This window comes from Cryptomeria japonica, chromosome 11 (genome assembly GCF_030272615.1).
Source record: "Cryptomeria japonica chromosome 11, Sugi_1.0, whole genome shotgun sequence".
NCBI classification, from domain to species: Eukaryota; Viridiplantae; Streptophyta; class Pinopsida; order Cupressales; family Cupressaceae; genus Cryptomeria; species Cryptomeria japonica.
Genome location: NC_081415.1, coordinates 517,580,476 through 517,603,612, shown reverse-complemented (window position 1 = coordinate 517,603,612; position 23,137 = coordinate 517,580,476). Strand labels below are relative to the sequence as shown.

Sequence of the window (23,137 nt, the reverse complement as noted above, 5' to 3'; positions counted from 1 at the left end):
AGGCCTTAATTAGGTCTAAGTTGACGAACACATTTAGGATGACCAGTCTTGCGAGTCGTAACCTCCAAGAGTTACATTCTAGGATCTCTGAATTTTGATTCAAGAAGAAAAACTTGAAGATATGGTGCCCCCTATTCTTAAAATAGGTCTCTTTGAAATTTCTTTGTTTGTCAAAAAATTTAGAGGTGTGAGAACCAGTTCTCAGCCTATATGAGGATCCAAGCAATAAGGCAATTAAATCATCATGAAGATTCTTTTCTTTTTTTTGTCTTTTTTTCCTTTAGCTAATGTTATTTTGAAATATTATAAGAAGTAGACATCTAGTGGATTCTAAATGAATACCCTTCTCAAATTTTACAAATATTCTAGCCTAGGGTTTCAACTAAGAAGCCAAATTTATTTCCAAACAAACTCAAATTGACTGCAGAGAACAAAAAAAACTAACTAACTAGGTCTTCAAAAATTAGCTGAAAAATTTGGAGGTGGTCAAAATTCTTCGTAGGAACCTTAGCCTTTTCTCCTCTTTGCTTTGAATTCTACTTTGAACCTTGAAAACAAATATCCACTCTTTTCTTCCTTTAATTCTATTCATGTGAACTTTGATGGTACAAATGGGCATGACACATGTTTGAATTTGAACTATGGACCAAAAATAATTCATGACTACTAATGAAATTTGAATCTCCCTACTCGAGGGGCCCATTTTTTACCTTTAGTTTCCTTATCACCAACCTTACTTTTAGTCCTCAATTGCTCACTGAAATATCCTAATCCATCTCTATACATCCTCAGTTGACATGTCGTATCTCTTTCATCTACTGATAGAGCACTCTGTCTCCACTTAATTGAAAAATTTCCCAAGAAAATAAAAGCCTCTCAATGAGTGTTGAGTTACTTTTAAATGTCATCTCTCAACCATCCTCCTTCAATACTCACCACAAATAAATAATTTGTCAAGATTTGAGTAGATTAATGCATGCAATATATGGCAGTACTTGGTACTTGGCAAGAGCTTGAAAATAGCTCACCGAGTGCTCAAGTTTGATATTGTAGAACTTTCATGATAAATAAAACCACTAATGTCTTGGTAAGAAGAAGAAAATGCTTCAACAAGTAGCAAGTTTAGCTTTGGAATGTCACAAAGATACCACATCAGATGACACTCGAAAGCTTAATAAGGCATATAAAACATCTCAATGTGTACTGAAGAATTCAAAAAATAAAGCCCACATAAAAACTACTTAAGGCACGTGAATTAATTTATGTCCCTATGATATCATGCAAGAGGGACCAAAATCCTAAAGCTTATTTAAATTAGAGGAACACAAAAGGCTTAAGATTTTCATATATTGGAAGCACTTTCTAAAAAGGAAGCGCTAGGACATAGGGTTAGTCTCGAACGATATAAAAATATTAAGGGATGAACTTAAGCATAACACAACTAGGAAAACAAGTCATTGATAAAAAGGAATACCTGCGAAAATGATTCAAAGAAAAGGAATTCCAAGACCAAAGAAAAACAAAAATCCCAACCTTAGGAAACTTAAAAACAATCCTAATAGCAACTCTAGTTGGAGATGCTTAAGCAACATTCTTAAGATGAGAAGACAAACTTTAGGGTGTATACCAAACTAGTTGTAAAAGGAATATATACAAAATGTATAACCTAAATCTATTTTGCATGGGAAAGAAACACTTAAGAAAATAATTTTTTAAGGAATTGTCCATGCATTGGCAATTCCAAATTTTCACCTTCTAGATTTTGGAGAAAATATGGGTCCTCTCCATGTTTAGCAGTTATTTAAAATGGACCAAGGCAAAGAGCCGTGAATTTAACATGTTGAAAATCAGGGGTTCTAGTCAGTGTCACCAAAATAAATGAAAATGAACTTTTTTTTTTTTTTTCAAAATAGAGAACCTATATATGCAGTGTTTAAAAAAAAAATTGATCTATATTTTTCTCGTTATAATATTTTGAAATCCAACATAGCTAAATTTGATAGTTTTCATTCTGTGTTACCTTTTGACTACTAAATTTCTCGTTAACGAAAAAAAAACCCTTTTCGAGAAGATTCTCTCATCTAATGAAAAATATATATATATATATATTTAAATATCATTAAATATTTTTTTAAATTTCTAATCAACCTCTTTTTTAAATTTAAAAAGCTACTCGCAATGTTTAATTAATAAGAAATATTATAATTAATCAAAATACTAAAAAAATTATATGTCTATATTCGTGACTTTGAGCTCTACAAAAGGGTATTTTTAGATTTTTGTAAAAAAATATCCTGCTTGAAGAAAAATTGAGCAGAAGTGAGAAGTTTGAGAATTACAGAGTTTTTTACCTGTTTTGTGCCAAATCACATGACACATAGGCTAGTTCAGCTGGATTGAGTCCAGCTAAACATAGTCTAGTCGGACTAACCTTAGTTATAACAACTTAAAAAAAAAAAAAAAATTTAATGAAAGTATTTGAACAAAGGGGAGTCTGGTCAAACTGAGTCCAACCAAACTGAGTCCGACCGGACTCCTAGTGCCATTTCGGTGCCATGCAAGCACCATGTGGCACCACGTGGCTTGGGGTAGTCTGATCGGACTCAATCCGGTCATACTACGCTCAATTGGCCCAAAGTGTGACACAACTCCATGCTTTGCCCTGAGAGGTAAATAGGAAATAAGGTAAATTAATCCTTTCCCTATGCCTAATATGATTTAAGATGGGAAAATGGTACCCATGAAATTTAGAATAATGACCCTCTCAAGGTAAAATATTTCATTATAAAATAATTAACTATGGGATATGATTTTGGGAGAACAGAGCGACCATACCCATTTTGAACCACTACCGGTAGTTCTTGTTTCTCAAAGAACTTATTCATGTAGGATTTATAATCATCGCAACTCCGCCTCTCCACTTTTTTTCCATAGTTCTTTGGCCCAGCAACTTCTGCAATTAGCTCCACTGAGACCACAAACAATATACAACCCACAGTTACTTCTCCATTCTGCTAGGAATTAGAGAACCTCACAGACAATTCCTTATTGTACCCCTTCATGGAGAGTAAAAAAGTGGTCATCCTTGCATTATGGAAGAGATCCCAACATTATGGAAGAGCTCCCAGACTTCTTCATTGTTATAGAGTTCTTTACAACTCTTCAGTTGTGTTCTTCTTAGAGGGGCCCCATATTGATCTAATTCTTCACATAGTAGAAAGAGTAGATATGAAAGCAACTGCCAAATTGGGTGAGATTTTTAAAAGTTGCTTTTTCCATTAAAAGTTTCTCATTTAAAAGGTTATTTTTGGCTTGATATTTTGTGATATCCACACATGTGGGTCTTCTTTTCATATTATGAGAAATTAAGGCTCCTCGAGAAACAAATGATATCACCATCCTTAAAAATTACCACAAGGCATGAGAGAAAAAGCCTTATACTACCGACTAGACCTTTTGAATTTATGACACGCTCATCATCAACATGCCAGCTTGGTAGTTTGCACATCATCCCAATCAGCCAAATAATCATCCTACTCATCAAATTATAGGTTATCGCGTGAGAAATTTAAATTTAAAATTTATTGGCACTCATGAAATGTAAAGAAAAGAGGTAGCCTCAACCATTGCAACTTTAATTAATTGATTGAATCACCCATAAAAGGTTTTAACCTTTCACTAGCCTAAATATTCGTTAATCCCAATGAGCTCTTAGGATAATTAAAGTGACACCACTTCTTTTATGTTAAGCCTTGATTTGGAGCATCATCTACTACCACATTTCCTTTCTTGTACGTATGTTGCACTTTTATTTTGAAAAAGGCTTTGAATAGCTTTTTACACTTTTGAAAAACTCCTCTTATCTCCAAAGGGGCTTTCATGGTATCATTTAGGCAATTTACCACAAGTTTTGAGTCACCTTCTAGAATCATATTGATGCCATTATGATGGTGCAAGTACACAAGGCCCATCCATGTAGACATCGCTACTGCTCTTCTATTTGAACCCCTTCCAAGGTTTGCACAATACCCTTCTATCATGTACCCTCTGCAGTCCCTTGTGATGCCTCCTGCTCTAGATAAACTAGGGTTCCCTTTTGAACAACCATCAAAATTACACTTTAGCTAGCCTTCCTCCGAGGGGGTCCAAGTGCACCTTTTCCTTAAGATCATCTTGTGCCAATTCATCCTTAGAAGAATATGACGAATTCTCCATCTCTATTTTAATCTTAGGTCAAGTAGACTTGGCATAACTTTTGATTTATGTGGTTGACTCCCATTAATGCTCTCTTTTACTTGTTGCTTTATAAAAAAAATAGCACCTTAATACTTCTTGCTACATCCCTAAACACTCTATTATTTCATTCTTTCCATATATTCCAAGCCATAATAAGCAAAGTTTGGAGCTAAAGATTCCTAGTAACAAGATGAGCATATGGGGTTAGGGGCCACTGTTCCATAAGGTCTTTCATATTCTCCAGAAGGGTCCAGCAAGTTTTTAAATCTCCTAGCACTTCTTCCCAAATTTCCTTGAAAAATTGGTAATGCAAAAACATCTCAAGTTCTTTATAGCATAAAATTCACCTATTAACAAAGGAAAACCCCCTTTTGTTTAGATTATCTATCCTTAGAATTCTTCCATGAGTAGTAGCCCACCAAAAACAATTGATCTTCGGAGTAAGGCCTTTGATCTAAATGTTTTATCAATAGAAGTTTTCAAATGGGTCTCCCATAATAATATCATAGGCTAACTTAACTAAGAAATATCCAAAAGGATTTAGCCACTAGATCCATTAATCCTCCACATGAGGAGAGAATAAAGTGCAATCGGCTAAAAGAGAAGTTAGAGATTGATCCTCTGTAACTAGTTGGTCACAGTGTTGGATCGAGGTACCCCATTTTCGAAGCACCCCATCTTCAATGATTTTTCATTTTGCCTTATCACCTTGTCATATAATATAATGATGAACTAAATTCCCACATTTATTGATCAGAATCTACTTGATTTTCTCGAATTGAGGTAATTCTGAGAGGGTGTGATCTTTAATCCACACATCATCCTAGAAATTGGTTCCTTTGCCATTCCCAATTAATCTTTTTCCACCCTTCCTAAGGATAGCTTTAGTTTTTGCAACATTATTCCAAATGCAGGATCCTGAGTGTAATTCAATCTCATTTGGAAAATAGCATCTTCTAACATTATTCCAAATGCAGGATCCTGAGGGTAATTCAATCTCATTTGGAAAATAGCATCTTCTAGCATTACTGAAGTATTTAGGTTTTATAATATCTGTCCAATCCTTTTTTCCTTCAATCAACTACCAGCCAAGTTTGGAGATTAAGGTATGATTGAAGGCCTTAAATTTTTCTTATCCCTAGACCAACTTCCTTAATCATCAATAGACCATATCCGAGGCCACAAGTGATAGTCTATTTTTTTCCTCGATTCCAGTTCAGCAGAAACATTTTTGGATCTTTTCCATCCATACAGCAACAAATCTTGACATTTTAAAGAGGGAGAGGTAATAGAGTGGAATATTCTCAACACACGATTTAACCAACTGAATGTTCACTGCCATACTAAGAAGCTTCCCTTTCCATCCAACTAACTTCTTATGAAATCTTTTAATTATCACATTCCATAATTGAGAGGATGGAGATTTAGAGATGATGGGTAACCCAAGGTAAGAATCCGGTAGGGCATTAGTCTGACAAGCCAAAATATTACTAATTTTCTTTTCCATAATTGAGGATGGAGATTTAGAGATGAGGGGTAACCCCAGGCAAGAATCCGGTAGGGCATTAGTCTGACAAGCCAAAATATTACTAATTTTCTCTTGTAGGTTGTGACTAACATTCATATAAAAGACCTTTCTTTTCTCATATTCATGCTTGAATATTTACATCCTTATCCTGCGTATATCTATTACTTTTGATTTGTTCTTATATAATCCTTATCCAACAATCTTGATTTCCATTATTTTCCTTCTTTCATTATAATATCTTTTATTGTGTATACCTGTGTACCTATACCTATACCTTACCTTCCTTACCATGATCATATATTTTATGCTTTTTTTTCAATTACTAATGCAACTAATTATAGAGGTCTAATATAATTAATATTCCTTTTCTAAGTTATGTTTTATAGTAAAATACTTATATTGCTATCATTTTGAAGGGTGTTTTTAAAGTTGTGTTTTATACTAAAAAACTTATAGTCACTATCATGTTGAAGGGATTTTAACTAATATTTTTTCTAGTATTTACACTAATAAGAGTGAATCAAAATAGTCGCTAGTAAGTTTATAGATTCTACAATATTTTTTTTAATTGGTTCTAATATTCTAGCATCTTTGAGAATCAATTCATGCCATCTTTAACATCATCTCATCTTCCAATCTAACTATCCCCCTACAAGGGGGAGGCATTGATGCATTTTCGTCTTCCAATCTAACTAAATATTATATCTAACTAGTTTATTAATTGATTTATTTTTTAATTTAGTGAATATAAAATTGAATATTTGTTTTTCTTCTATTAAAGACACATTTCATGAAATATTGCAAATATGCCTTGAACCTGTGAGATATTCCCAGTAAAAACACTCAACAACAACACTCAATGGAGTTTGAACTTACATGACAAGAACAACACACCACAACTTAACCATCAAGTTATGTCAATACTGACATAACCATTATTATTTTTATTATCAAAACCTAATATGATTTTTTTCTAACATTAGCAAAATTTTATTATATTTATAAAAGACATAATATAATCATTTGTTTTTTTGAAATAGTTGTAAGTATAAAGAAAAGACAACCGATTTATGGTACCAAATTTCCACACTCTATAATGCTTTCACTGTTGTTTATAAATAATTCAATGGAGGGGCCCTACCATGGCAATAGGGAACTGCATCGAACTATTTTTAATTCTAAATATTTTAATTTGATTATGCAAGATCATGCATTTTTTTATATAAAAAGTCCAATTAGAAAAGTTGTATTTGTTTAACTAGGTAAACATAAAAATGCATATCAAACACCATTAATTCGAGTTAATCCTTCATAAAACCAAGGTAATGTTTGGAAATGTATTAGATTGGAATTGTAAACATGGGATGAAATTTCATAAATCCTAGAATAATATCATCAATTTACATTCCTATCAACCCCTTTGAAGGATGAAGACTTAAATTTTGTTGTTTTTAAGGATTAGGGGTGGGATACTAGAGAGGAATCTAAGGTTAGGGTTGGAAACAAAAGGGGAAATCCAAGTTCTAGAAAAATTTTGAGGATAGGCAAAAAGAAGAAGGCCTCCTCTATTTCCTCTAACTTTGATGAATAGAGTTACCACCATTCCTCTCCTTTGAGATATCCTATGGAGGTTTCTAAGGATAGAGGTGATAGATCGCCATTTTTTGTATCAATTCTCCCCACTTCAATTTTCATAAGGTGAATCATGATGATGTCTAGGGTCTCACTAGGGATGCAACAGTCAACACCTTCAATATATGCTTAAATGGTACTTCCATGAAATTAGATAGATAAGCCTTAAGACCAGGTCTATTTAAGTAAGGATAAATGAAGGTGTGGATCATGGTGACTCATGGGTTGATAAAGAAGGAAGAAATGTAGTTACGTCTCTTCAAAAGGATGTGATGGATGTGGCCAGTTTGAAAACAAATTATGAAGGGTTTATTATGGCTTTAGAAACAAAAATGAAGGATATCAATGCCAACCTAGTTAAGTTGGTCAAATTTAGCCAAAATGTGATTAAAGGGTTTGCGAGTAGTATGAGGATGTTGGTTGAAAATTTTGAAAGGTTGCAACAAGGAAATCCTTACTTCATTGATTTGGAGGACAAAGAAAACCAGGTTGGTGTTGAAGAGGGTAAAGGTCCACGTATCTGTACTAGGGCCCATCTCAAGAAGGTTGTTGATGATTTGTTGAAGTACTTGCAGGATATCAAGAAGCTTGCCGAGCATGAGGTTGAGGTTGTTGACCTCTTAAAGAACCTTATGTAACTTTTTTATTTTCTTGGCTTGGTGTCTTGTTTGTTGTTTGGTCTCTTTCCTCTATCTTTTGGTTGGCTATAAGTCTAGTTCTATTCTACTAATTTTTTGTTGATGGCAACATTTTGTAATATAGGGGTTTAGGTCCCTTCAAAACCTATTTAACCCTTTAATTAAAAAAAAAAAACTTAAATTAAAATACATCATTAATTTAGCATACAAGACATAACTTTCTCAATTTTAGATTGATTTGATTTTACATAATTAAATTAAAAATTAAGCTATTTCATTACAAGTATTACCATTAATACTTCATTCAAATTTAATTATCTTTAAATATAATAAATTATTATGTGACTTATAAATTAAAAAATATTTTATTTTAGCATGTACTTCGATACCAGATATTATATTTGTTATAATATATTAATATTTAAAAATGGAAGTTTCACATATCAAATTATATATTAGATGTTATTTTAATATAATAATTTATTAATAAATGTATAATTTAATATAATAATAACAGATTATATTTAAAAAATAATCTAATATACCAAACTAATTATAATATACTTATAGGAATCAATGTTTAACAATTACATAAATTGTTGAATATTACCTCATTATGGACTAGGTAACAAATGTTATTATTGCAATATAGTAAAGGCAAGTACTCCTAGTACATCACTTGTTATATATCATATTTCCAATCTATATTTTCACATGTTTCTTGTCATGTTCTTATGTTACATGATTTATGACGTTCTTATACTTCTTATGCTACATGATTATTATAAATACATCCATTATGATTATTATACTTATTATTTCCATGGTCTAAATGCTTCTCATATTTAAATATTAAGCTATATATATCCTTAAAATATTTACATACATGTTTTTAAATGATTATCATGTTCATATGTTAAATGTTTTTTATTAAGTTAGTAGGAAAAGGGCCCTGAACATACAAAGCAACAAAAGCAAAATGCATCTTCAAAAAGACCAGTATCAAGTAGCCAGCCAAGAAAGCCCAACTAGTTGTTCCTCGGAAGTAATAAAAAATTAACATGTTTCTATGACTAAACACAATAGTATTTACTAAGCATCATCTCCTCAGCATAATATATGTGTTTAAAATATCAACAAAAATAAGTAACTAAACCATAAACACATCCATAATAAAAGTTTGATTCATATGGCACACAAGCCTCATTATTTTGAAGAAACTTACTATATCTGCTACTATCATTAGTAGAATATTACACAAAAAATAAACTAAGCACAACACCTTAATCATTTTTAATCAAATTCCAATTTTGATGAAGCTTGTAAAATTGGATAGCTCAGGTGTCCTTCTGGCTATCCTCCACGTCTCCATTGTTCTCGTATGCCTTCACTTCCTTTTCTAGTTTCCTCACCTTCTTTTTTCATCTTACTCAGCTTGGACACAAGCCCCATGGTATCCTTTCTCATGATAAAATTTGTGATGGTATAGAGAAAACCAAAGGCCTCACAAATATTATCAAAATGCTACCTGTAGTCTTTGGTTTTTTCTTCCAGTTTCAGTACTCTCTCTTTAAGCTCCATATTCTAATCCTTCAGGTTTTTGTTGTTTTCTTTATTTGAAGGAAAGTTCAGTGAACATGGGACCATTTCTATATGCTCCTGAGAATTGAAAGGTTGTGTTTAGGTGAAAATCCTTTGAATCCTCTAAGGAATCGCTCTCATCTTCCATCTCCTCCTTATACTATTCTTATTTTTCTTCTTCTTTATCTTGTAACTCCTCATCCTCTCAATCCTAATTAGAGATATCATCCTCTTCCTTTCGATTGAAGGCCTCTTCAGGATTCATGGTCATCTCCTTTGTCTCGGTTAAATCCTTATTTTCCTTAGCCAATAGCCTAGTAGATCTTCTTTCTGCTAAACTACTCTCCTTCTTGTCCCTCTCCTATATTTTCCTCCTATATTCTTTGAGTCATGCAGGTCAAGATCAATGGTAATACTCTTCCTTTCAAATTCCTTCTCAGTCTTCTTACCTTTGATAGGGATAATTTTGGAGGGTGTTCAATTTCCTTTTGTCCAAGTTAATTTTGAGAAAGGAAACCTCAAGGGGCTCAATTTCTTGCACCGCCATCGACTTCTTACCCTTATGTTTAGTCAGCGGAGCGGAATTATGCGAATGCATGGAGTTTGTTTCAATTAGCTCAAATTGAACAAAAAGCCCCTATTTATCAGTTTTCGGCTCGACATTGGTAGGAAGAGGGAGCAGACAACTTCGGTTCAGGTGGTCAAAGGTATACTTGTACATTATATAGATTAATGGTAGAGAGGTGGATTTCTCCATTAGAAATAGAAGACTCTAGGGAAGGTAAAAGCAAAACCTATGTCACACTTTTATAAAGGAACCAACCAACATAGCTAAAACTATTTAACTTTGACTGCATAAAAGTGACATTTCTAAATTGAATTTTGAAATGATGTAAACTAATCAAATTTTTAATGAAATTTATGTCTGTTATTTTTTAAAAAAATTTGTAAATAATTTTGATATTTTTTTAATAAAATCAAAGACATATTTTTCATTGCTAAAAAATGTTGAAAATCAGGGGTTCTAGTCAGTGTCATCAAAATAAATGAAAATGAACTTCTTTTTTTTTTTTTTCCAAATAGAGAACCTATATATGTAGTGTTTAAAAAAAAAAATTGATCTATATTTTTCTCGTTATAATATTTTGAAGTCCAACATAGCTAAATTTGATAGTTTTCATTCTGTGTTACCTTTTGACTGCTAAATTTCTCATTAACAAAAAAAAAACCCTTTTCAAGAAGATTCTCTCATCTAATGAAAAATATTTTTAATTTTTTTTAAATATCATTAAATATTTTTTTTTATTTCTAATCAACATCTTTCTTAATTTAAAAAGCTACTCGTAATGTTTAATTAATAAGAAATATTATAATTAATCAAAATACTAAAAAAATTATATGTCTATATTCGTGACTTCAAGCTCTACAAAAGGGTATTTTTAGATTTTTGTAAAAAAATATTCTGCTTGAAGAAAAATTGAGCACAAGTGAGAAGTTTGAGAATTACAGAATTTTTTACCATTTTTGTGCCAAATCACATGACACATAGGCTAGTCCGGCTAGACTGAGTCCGGCTAAACATAGTCTAGTCGGACTAAACTTAGTTATAGCAATTTAAAAAAATTAAATTTTTTTTAATGAAAGTATTTGAACAAAGGGGAGTCTGGTCGAACTGAGTCCAACCAAAATGAGTTTGACCAGACACCTAGCGCCATTTCAGTGCCATGCAAGCACCATGTGGTGCCACGTGGCTTGGGGTAGTCTAGCCTGACTCAATCCGGTCGGACTACGTTCAATTGGCCCAAAGTGTGACACAACTCCATGCTTTGTCCTGAGAGGTAAATAGGAAATAAGGTAAATTAATCCTTTCCCTATGCCTAATATGATTTAAGAGGGGAAAATGGTACCCATGAAATTTAGAATAATGACCCTCTCAAGGTAAAATATTTCATTATTAAATAACTAACTATGGGATAGGATTTTGGGAGAACAGAGCGACCATACCCATTTTGAACCACTACCGGTAGTTCTTGTTTCTCAAAGAACTTCTTCATGTAGGATTTATAATCATCGCAACTCTGCCTCTCCACTTTTTTTCCTTAGTTCTTTGGCCCAGTAACTTCTGCAATTAGCTCCAGTGAGACCACAAATGATATACAACCCACATTTACTACTCCATTCTGCTAGGAATTAGAGAACCTCACAAACAATTCCTTATTGTACCCCTTCATGGAGAGTAAAAAAGTGGTCATCCTTCCATTAAAAATTTCTCATTTAAAAGGTTATTTTTGGCTTGATATTTTGTGTTATCCACACATGTGGGTCTTCTTTTCATATTATGAGAAATTAAGGCTCCTCGAGAAACAAATGATATCACCATCCTTAAAAATTACCACAAGGCATGAGAGAAAAGGCATCATACTACCAGCTAGACCTTTTGAATTTATGACACGCTCATCATCAACATGCCAGCTTGGCAGTCTACACATCATCCCAATTAGCCGAATAATCATCCTACTCATCAAATTATAGGTTATCGGGTGAGAAATTTAAATTTGAAATTTATTGGCACTCATGAAATCTAAAGAAAAGAGGCAGCCTCAACCATTACAACTTTAATTAATTGATTGAATCACCCATGAAAGGTTTTAACCTTTCATTAGCCTAAATATTCGTTAACACCAACGAGCTCTTAGGATAATTAAAGTGACACCACTTCTCTTATGTTAAGCCTTGATTTGGAGCCTCATCTATTGCCACATTTCCTTTCTTGTACATATGTTGCACTTTTATTTTGAGAAAGGCTTTGAATAGCCTTTTACACTTTTGAAAAACTCCTCTTATCTCCGAAGGGGCTTTCATGGTATCATTTAGGCAATTTACCACAAGTTTTGAGTCGCCTTCTAGAATCATATTGATGCCATTATGATGGTGCAAGCACACAAGGCCCATCCATGCAAACATCGATACTGCTCTTCTATTTGAACCCCTTCCAAGGTTTGCACAATACCCTTCTATTATGTACCCTCTGCAGTCCCTTGTGATGCCTCCTGCTCTAGATAAACTAGGGTTCCCTTTTGAACAACCATCAAAATTACACTTTAGCCAGCCTTCCTCCGGGGGGGTCCAAGTGCACCTTTTCCTTAAGATCATCTTGTGCCAATTCATCCTTAGAAGAATATGACGAATTCTCCATCTCTATTTTAATCTTAGGTCAAGCAGACTTGGCATAACTTTTGATTTATGTGGTTGACTCACATTAATGCTCTCTTTGACTTGTTGATTTATAAAAAAAATAGCACCTTAATACTTCTAGCTACATCCCTAAACACTCTATTATTTCATTCTTTCCATATATTCCAAGCCATAATAAGCAAAGTTTGGAGCTAAAGATTCCTAGTAACAAGATGAGTATAAGGGGTTAAGGGCCACTATTCCATAAGGTCTTTCATATTCTCCAGAAGGGTCCAACAAGTTTTTAAATCTCCTAGCACTTCTTCCCAAATTTCCTTGAAAAATTGGTAATACAAAAACAAGTGGTCAATTCTCTCAAGTTCTTTATAGCATAAAATTCACCTATTAACAAAGGAAAACCCTCTTTTGTTTAGATTATCTATTCTCAAAATTCTTCCATGAGTAGTAGCCCACCAGAAACAATTGATCTTTGGAGTAAGGCCTTTGATCTAAATGTTTTATCAATAGAAGGTTTCAAATGGGTCTCCCATAATACTATCATAGGCTAACTTAACTAAGAAATCTCCAAAGGGATTTAGCCACCAGATCCATTAATCCTCCACATGAGGGGAGAATAAAGTGCAATCAGCTAAAAGAGAAGTTAGAGATTGATCCTCTCTAACTAGTTGGTCACAGTGTTGGATTGAGGTACCCCATTTTCGAAGCACCCCATCTTCTATGGTTTTCCATTTTTCCTTATCACCTTGTCATATAATATAATGATGAACTAAATTCCCACATTTATTGGTCAGAATCTGCTTGATTTTCCTGAATTGAGATAATTCTAAGAGGGTGTGATCTTTAATCCACACATCAGCCTAGAAATTGGTTCCTTTGCCAATCCCAATTAATCTTTTTCCACCCTTCCTAAGGATAGCTTTAGTTTTTGCAACATTATTCCAAATGCAGGATCCTGAGGGTAATTCAATCTCATTTGGAAAATAGCATCTTCTAGCATTACTGAAGTATTTAGGTTTTATAATATCTGTCCAATCCTTTTTTTCCTTCAATCAACTACCAGCGAACTTTGGAGATTAAGGTACCATTGAAGGACTTAAATTTTTCTTATCCCTAGACTAGCTACCTTAATCATCAACAGACCCTATCTGAGGCCACAAGTGATAGTCTATTTTTTTCCTAGATTCCAGTTCATAGGAAACAGTTTTGGATCTTTTCTATCCTGACAGCAACAAATCTTGACATTTTAAAGAGGGAGAGGTAAGAGAGTGGAATATTCTTAAGACAACATTTAACCAACTGAATTTTCACTGCCATACTAAGAAGCTTCCCTTTCCATCTAGCTAACTTCTTATGAAATCTTTTAATTATCACATTGCATAATTGAGAGGATGGAGATTTAGAGATGAGGGGTAACCCTAGGTAAGAATCCGGTAGGGTATTAGTCTGACAAGCCAAAATATTACTAATTTTCTTTTCCATAATTGAGAGGATAGAGATTTAGAGATGAGGGGTAACCCCAGGTAAGAATCCGGTAGGGCATTAGTTTGACAAGCCAAAATATTACTAATTTTCTCTTGTAGGTTGTGACTAACATTCATATAAAAGACGAGCCAAAATATTACTAATTTTATCTTGTAGGTTGTGACTAACATTCATATAAAAGACCTTTCTTTTCTCATATTCATGCTTGAATATTTACATCCTTATCCTGCTTATATCTATTATCCTGCTTATATCTATTACTTTTGATTTGTTCTTATATAATCCTTATCCAACATTCTTGATTTCCATTATTTTCCTTCTTTCATTATAATATCTTTTATCCTGCTTATACATGTGTACCTATACCTATACCTTACCTTCCTTACCATGATCATATATTTTATGCCTTTTTTTCAATTACTAATGTGACTAATTATAGAGGTCTAATATAATTAATATTCCTTTTCTAAGTTAGGTTTTATAGTAAAATACGTATATTGCTATCATTTTGAAGGGTGTTTTTAAAGTTGTGTTTTATAGTGTAAAAACTTATAGTCACTATCATCATGATGAGGGGATTTTAACTAATATTTTTTCTAGTATTTACACTAATAAGAGTGAATCAAAATAGTTGCTAGTAAGTTTATAAATTCTACAATATTTTTTTTAATTGGTTCTAATATTCTAGCATCTTCGAGAATCAATTCATGCCATCTTTAAAATCATCTCATCTTCCAATCTAACTATCCCCCAAGGGGGGGGGGGGGGCATTGATGCATTTCCGTCTTCCAATCTAACTAAATATTGTATCTAACTAGTTTATTAATTGATTTTTTTTTTAATTTAGTGAATATAAAATTGAATATTTGTTTTTCTTCTATTAAAGGCCCATTTCATGAAATATTGCAAATATGCCTTGAACCTGTGAGATATTCCCAATAAAAACACTCAACAACAACACTCAATGGAGTTTGAACTTACATGACAAGAACAACACACCACAACTTAACCATCAAGTTATGTCAATACTGACATAACCATTATTATTTTTATTATCAAAACCTAATATGATTTTTTTCTAACATTAGCAAAATTTAATTATATTTATAAAAGACATAATATAATCGTCTGTTTTTTTTGAAATACTTGTAAGTATAAAGAAAAGACAGCCGATTGATGGTACCAAATTTCCACACTCTATAATGCTTTCACTGTTGTTTCTAAATAATTCGATGGAGGGGCCCTACCATGGCAATAGGGAACTGCATCGAACTGTTTTTAATTCTAAATATTTTAATTTGATTATGCAAGCTCATGCATTTTTTAATATAAAAAGCCCAATTAGAAAAGAAACCTAATTGTTATCATATCACCCGATGGGGAACAATGTCTTTGATCTCCACCGAATCAATATCCAATCTATTAAAATTTTATAAAACAAAAACAAAATCTATATATTGAACAGCTAATTTAACAATATAATATTGGAAACATAAAAAATAATTTAACTATGAAACATACAACTACATAATTTAGTTTATATGTAACTTTTTTGTTTTATAATATTAATTATGTTCATAATTATGAGGCACGGGATATTTAATACTATGGGCTCACCATTATCCCATTAGGCTAACCTTAAGCTGGTTTAAAAATGATATGCATAGAAATACAAGAATTAAAAAAGAACACAATCTTGAATCATGGTTGTGTCTGTTTTGCACGGATTTCTGTGACATGCGTAAAATTTTTATATGAAACAAAATTTTAAAATTCAAGAGTTTGGATCTTGCTATAATTGCATTCCTAGGAATTTTGGTTGCACAAGCCCTTTACTGGATGTACACAGCCCTTTGCTATAATTGCATTCCAGTATAGACAACGAGATAATTAAATTTCATTTCAGATAAGAAGCATACGATGGGTTATGTTTAAAACAAGTTATTAACACATTTGTGGGTGAGAAATCTCTTGCTTAATCTTAATGGACGAATCAACAAAAGGTTAACAGTTCCAAACCAAATAAATAAAAGATAAGACCATGCAGAGGGATCTAATACCTGGAATAGCATGGTTTTGTTGTTTTTGCCCGTGCCGTGTCATATTTGATTTTGTCTGTAATGCACAGACTACCAAATCTCTCTGTCTGTGAAGGATGCATTACAAACTTGAAAAACAATTCCCTATAACAGCCAGATAAACTAAAAAACAAACCTGGAAAAGTTTGATATTGTTTTTTTTGTTTTTTCTCCTGTCTTAATTTCGTCACTTTTGACAATAATATTAACCCTGATTTCTGGCGATGCTGAACCATATGCACGACAATTGTTAGCTGGTAGAGCTGTTGAATGACAAGATATAAACGCGTGGAACGCAGCAAACACGTGGGAAGGAGTAGCAATATCCAGCTGCATGACCGTGCCTTTGCCAACTACTCACCGCGGGCCTTTTTGGAAAGCCCCAAAGTACTATGTTATATTTAATAAACCTTTCTGGGAATCACCAAACTAAAAATGAAACCAATTTCCCCACAACTGGAAAACAACCATAGTTTAACGGCGTGAGACAATTCCGGTGGGGGTGCAACCCCACGGGGAATTGCCTATCGGCAAATTAGAAATTGAAAATCTAATCCAGGAAAAACAGTAATCAAAAGAATGACCTCCCAACAACCACGTGGTATACCTTTTACAGGTATTGTATTATTGACTCCTTTATCAGTATTATACGACTCAACCTCCCCAGTATACCAATTTCCCAGTCTTTCCTTCTACGCAACTAATTCCATTATCAACCGACTCACAAAATCTCCATCTGTATGATGAACTGGCCCACTATTGACTATGTATTGCAACTCACCAATGCAATCCTACTGATGGGGACTACTAATATTCAAAATACTCGACCACACTATTCTCCACGTACCCCTGATGGAGACAACATTGTGTATTTTTACAAACATCTCAGATTAAATGTTAGGTAATCATGTACCTAATTATATATAATTATATATACTAGTTTAGGTAATCATGAACTAGTATAAATGAGGATCAAGCGATTGTTTGGCTTGAGCTTGCAATGGAAATCCTTGAAGCAGCATGGATTCCTCTATTAATTGTGTTACTCATTGCTGTCAGAAATCTGAGAAAAATGTCTAAAATGGTACCTGGGCCAACTCCCTTACCCATAATTGGCAATCTTCATTTAATCTCCTCTCTTCCTCACAGATCTCTCGCTACTCTTGCCCACAAATATGGCCCAATTATGACTCTTTACTTTGGTTCTAAACCAGCCATTGTATTATCATCCTCAGAGATGGCTCAACAAGTCCTCAAGACCCATGACAGCATATTTGCAAACCGCCCTGTGATTGAAGACCATAATTACATCCTCAGCCCATACAAAATTGCATCTGCTCAGTATGGTCCCTACTGGAAATTGCTGCGCAGAATCTTCATTCAGGAGATTCTCTCTCCCAAAAGGATGGATTCCTTCAAATCCCTGAGAGCCCAAGAAATGTCTGCCATGATGCAGTCTATACTTGAGACTGCGCTCATAAATGCAAAGGGTGGCGTGAATTCCTTGGCTACAGATTTGAGCAAAGAGGTCACTTATTTGACTAGTAATATTTTGTCTAGAATCACTTTTGGGAAGAAATGCTATGAATCTCATCTGGGTGAGAAGACATTCAAAGAATATTTGGATGAAGTGCTTCCTGCGTTAAGTGGATTCAATTACAGAGATTTTATTCCTCTGTTAAGGTGGCTTGATTGGCATGGCCTTAAGAAGAGAGAGGCTGAGATCACCAAGATTTTTAATGGGTATTTTGAGAGGATTGTGGATGAACATGTAGAAAGAAGGAAGAAATCCAGTAATTTGGACTGTGAGGACCTTGTGGATGTACTGCTTTGTATGTCTGAAGATGAATCCATGGAGATCAAGATTACCAGAGACCACATCAGGACTGTCATTTTTGTACGTAAATACTTATAATTTATGTGATTCATTCTATTTTTTGGTTTTTTCAGTTGTCTTTTGTATGTGCACACTTATAATTTCTGATTGATCTGCACTCTGATTTGTTTTATCTATCTTTTGTATTCCTAACTTAATTGTATAGCTTGTAAACAGTTGCAGTAAAACTGTGGGAGATGGAGCAGGTGGGTTGAACGATATTTTAATTGATTTCACCTTTTAAATTAGCTAGCATGGTCTTGAGAGCTGCAAACTATAATATTATATGTGTTTATCGGGTTCATATATATAAAAAAGTGAGATTGTGTGTGTTTATATATATGTGTGTGTTTATTGTATAAATTAGTTTAGTTAAGTTTTTTATACTAATATTTTAAATAAAAATATAATTTTTATTTAATGATAATAATTTTTAATATTTGGAAATTATTTTGATTTGTAGGAATTTTTAAAAGTGTAGTTTAATTTTATTTATATATATATATAATATTTTGGAAATTATTCGGATATGAATTTCATTTTTCTAAATGTTCTAATTAGATAAAAGTGGGAGACATTGAAACAATTACATAAAAGTGGGAGACATTGAAACAATTACATAAGAGTCATAGATCTAAAATGATGGGTCTCACTAGAGGTGAGAGCACCCAAGAAATCGAAAGACACAATGAAATGAACCAAAATCACCCACTCAAGAAATTAAACAATGGTCTACCCAGTGGAAATCTTTTTAGCTTGTTGATTTTGGCTAAGCCCTTTCACTTTCTTAGAAAAAGATAATCTTGAGGAATATCCTTCTCCTTGAAACAAGAGATATGATATTTTTCATTCTCTAATTGTTAAGAACACCTTTTAAATAGTTAAAATGATTTATTATAATCACTTTCTTAGAAAAAGATAATCTTGAGGAATATCCTTCTCGTTGAAAACAGAGATATGATATTTTTCATTCTCCAATTGTTAAGAACACCTTTTAAATAGTTAAAATGATTTTATTTATTATAATATGTGTTCCATATTTAGCTATATGACTATCTCTAAAATATGTTATTTATTATTTTATAAAATATATAATTATTTATTATTAAATTATATAGTGATTTCTATGTATATTTTTATTTTGTTTTGATTATTTTATATATATATATATATATATATATATATATATATATATATATATATATATATATATATATATATATATATATATATATATATATATATATAATTTATGAATTTCTAAGTTTTAAAAAATATATATAAAATAAAGTATTTGTTGTATATTGCATTATAAAATTATTTAAAAGGTATTATCTTTTATTTTATTTACTATAGTCAAATGAAAACAATCATGTTTTATAAATACAATATTCTATAGAATCATCAAATTATACATTTTCTACTTTTATTTTTATGTTTACTTTTATTATTTTGATATATCATTTTATTTTTTATAAATACAATATTCTATAGAATCACCAAATTATACATTTTCTACTTTTATTTTTATGTTTACTTTTATTATTTTGATATATCATTTATTTGATAATTTTAGATAATATGTCCAAGTCATTATATTCCATATCATATTATTATTATAGACTAGACCTTTTAATCTAATTTAAAATATTACCCCATGACCCCATGCGGCTGCTTATGAGCATTTTCTACTTAAATTTAAGCAGCTTAGGTGTTCTCATGTAAAATTTTGTAAAATTTTAATTAAGGGAAAAGGATAAATTGGAATCTTTCCCTATTTTAATGAAATAAGTAGTGACTGCTTATTGAAAAAAATGGCATGTGGCTTCACCATGTTTTTTGGCTCTCCTTTTTATTTGCCTACAAGTTTGCTTATAATTTTTTTTTAAAGAAATATTATTAAGTAGCCATTTTACTATCCATGGGGCCACCTGCTCCACAAATTGCTCCTCAAAAAGTTGAGCAGCTACTACTAGCCAAAATAAGCTAAGGAGCAGCATGGGGACCTGCCCTTATGTTCTTTTTATTTCACTGTTCATTACATGTTTCAAAAAATCCTTAATTGTTTTATAGTTGAGATGAACTAAATTTTTTTCTTAGCATCAAGAATAAATGGAATTCTTATGGCATGAATTCTTATTTGAACAATATTCTTTATATTTTCAAATTGATAATATTAAAATTATAATATATATGTTTAATAATATTACTATATTAAAAAATATTTAATATATGTTTAATGAAATTCAATTCTTTAATTTAAGATTTATTTTATTTTAGAATTATTTTTTTATGTATTTTCTAAGATTGAATTTAGTTTACTTATTTATGAGTTATTTAATAATTTTGATTATTTATATATATATATATATATAAACTTATTATTCAATTTATTTTCATTCAATTTATTTATAGAAATTCGGATGTGGACATTTTGAGTAGATCTCTAAATAAAAGAATGATAAAAGTGGCTTTTATACTTTCTCTATTTTTTCTTGTTCAATGTGTTTAGAAAAAAAAATATGATAGTCATTTATTCTTTGTTAGATGAAATGAAAATGAAACTAAATATTATATATAATATCATTCCTATATTTCAATATAGTGAAATTGAAAGTACTGATTTTTTTTTTTAATTTTATAAATTAATTTATTTTATAAACTTTATCATTTTTTATAAAAAAAATTAAAGATATATAAAAACTAATTTTCTTAAATAAATTAAAAATATATTTTAATTAATCAAAAATTATGTTAAAAATTATAATTTTGATGAATTCAATATCATTTCATATTCTTTCATTAAATTAAATTATATTTGATTATATTGATAATGAAAAGAGTCTAAGATTTAAGATGTATTTTATTTGTGCTTTAATTTTAAAATTATTTATTTAATTTTCAAATCAGATGAACACTTATTTGAGTTAGCACTGTTAAGATGTTGTATTTATATAATGCATGCCTCAAAACATTACTCATTTTGTGTAATTAAATAATTTTATTTAAATTGATATAAGCTTCTGGATTCAGCTGTGTAAGAATTTTTTAGCATCAATTTTTCGAGTCACACTCAGTGATTCATCATCTACACAGCTGAATCCAGAAACTTATATCAATTTAGCATGGACTGTAGAAATCTCATCTCTAATTTTGTTTAACTTTTTAGGTTAGAATGTCAATAATGATAATATATACACAATCCCATCAACTGAGAACTTCTAACTATCTCAATTTTTTTGATTAATTAATACAAAATATATACAACAACTAGCAGTTGCAAAATAGACCAAGCTTAGGGGTGGCTTTGCTCTGTTGATTAGCTATATTGAAACAATTTCTCAGTATTTCATTTTTCATAACTATGTAAATTATCTCACTGTGTTGGGTATTTTTCAGGACATAGATACCTCAGGAAGTACACTGGAATGGGCAATGTGTGAGTTGCTTAGAAATCCTTCAGCCATGGAGAGAGCTCAGCTAGAACTTGATGCAGTAGTGGGACGCAATAGTATGGTACAAGAATCTGATCTTCCCCATCTTCAATATTTGCAATCGGTGGTAAAAGAAACACTTCGTCTTTACCCACCTGGTCCTCTGCTGCTTCCACACCAATCTATGAAACACTGCACAATTGCAGGATATGAAATCCCACAAAACACTCGTGTCATTATAAATGCATGGGCTATTGGGAGAGACCCAACTGCCTGGGAAGAGCCCGATTTCTTCAAACCTGAAAGATTTTTCCAAAGCAAAATTGATGTGAAAGGTCAGGATTTTGAGCTCATACCCTTTGGTTCAGGTCGTAGAATATGCCCAGGGATTAATTTGGCTTTGTGCATGATTCAGCTGGGACTTGCACATTTGTTACACTGCTTTAACTGGAGTCTTCCTGGAGGGGTTACTGCTGATAATCTGGATATGTCTGAAACATTTGGAAATACAATGACAAGGGAACTTCATCTTCATGCCATTCCAGTTCCCCGCCTTCCGCTTGACATCCTTCAGTCACAAGTCTAGCTCTTATGAAGAACATGAGATTTTCACAGTTCTGTCGTAGATTATTAGTGTCAAACTTCCTTGTATATATTTTTGTTTCGAATGTCTTAGTACAACTAATTATGGTATTATGTAGTTTCCTAATTATGGTATAATGTAGTTTCTTAATGGCAATTTTTTATCTAATGTCTTCGTGTTGTGTAATTATTTTTGTTATTGACAGCTTTATAGTTGTTTTAAAAAATTGAGACCCTTTAAAAAATATTTTATCATTAACAAAAATTTTCAGATATAAACTCAGAACTTAATTTTTTAAATTTCTGATATAAGCTCGCAACTTAATTTTTTTTTTTTTAAGAAAAGCGAATGTAATTGAAATCGCTCCTCAAATTGATTTAGGTGAACCAAAGCCGCACAAACACCCTCAAATCAAGATATACATTCTCATCTGCAAAACACTAAAATCGAAAGAGAAGAACGACGTACTCCTTTCTTCTTCTTCTAGGGTAAAGGATTCAGTAGTTGTATTTAAGTAGTAGTGCGATTTTTTGGTATTTAAGTAGTTGATTTATTTGCATTTTTTGTGATATTATCTAGGGGAAAGGATTCAGTAGTTGTGCACTCTAACTTCGCGCTTTTCAAAATTTTATTTGGAAATTTCAAATCACTCTCATTTTTTTACAACAGCTTACTTGGCAAGTCCCCTGCGTATAACTACGGTTTCAGGGCCACATCATCAAATAGGATGCCACATCAGCATGCTTTTTGTCAAGGTGTCCAAAACAGCCCCCCAAAAAAGTGAAACTAATAGGCATGCAAAAGAGACTCCAATAGTTGTGCAGCTGACATGGCATCACCTGATTGGTTATTTTTTACAATATTAGTACATTTC

General features: G+C 32.0%; 1 protein-coding gene across 2 annotated transcripts; it reads left to right on the top strand.

Moving 5' to 3' along the window:
- The first annotated feature begins 17,325 nt into the window (after positions 1–17,325).
- On the top strand, positions 17,326–22,431 carry LOC131062279 (cytochrome P450 71AU50). 2 transcript variants are annotated; one of them, XM_057995898.2, is made up of 3 exons: positions 17,326–18,267; positions 21,646–22,015; positions 22,096–22,223. In XM_057995898.2, exons 1-3 carry the CDS (start codon positions 17,371–17,373, stop codon positions 22,125–22,127), a joined length of 1,299 nt encoding a protein of 432 aa, XP_057851881.2. In that variant the 5' UTR covers positions 17,326–17,370; the 3' UTR covers positions 22,128–22,223. The 2 variants fall into 2 exon arrangements, with proteins under 2 accessions (XP_057851881.2, XP_057851880.2); XM_057995897.2 differs by having other exon boundaries at positions 17,329–18,267; positions 21,646–22,431.
- Positions 22,432–23,137: the final 706 nt, after the last annotated feature.

Excerpts from the sequence above, each read along its gene's own strand:
- LOC131062279 (XM_057995897.2), top strand. The coding sequence starts at position 17,371 with ATGGAAATCCTTGAAGCAGCATGGATTCCTCTATTAATTGTGTTACTC. Across the intron at positions 18,268-21,645 it reads ACATCAGGACTGTCATTTTT|GACATAGATACCTCAGGAAG; the intron begins GTACGTAAATAC and ends GGTATTTTTCAG.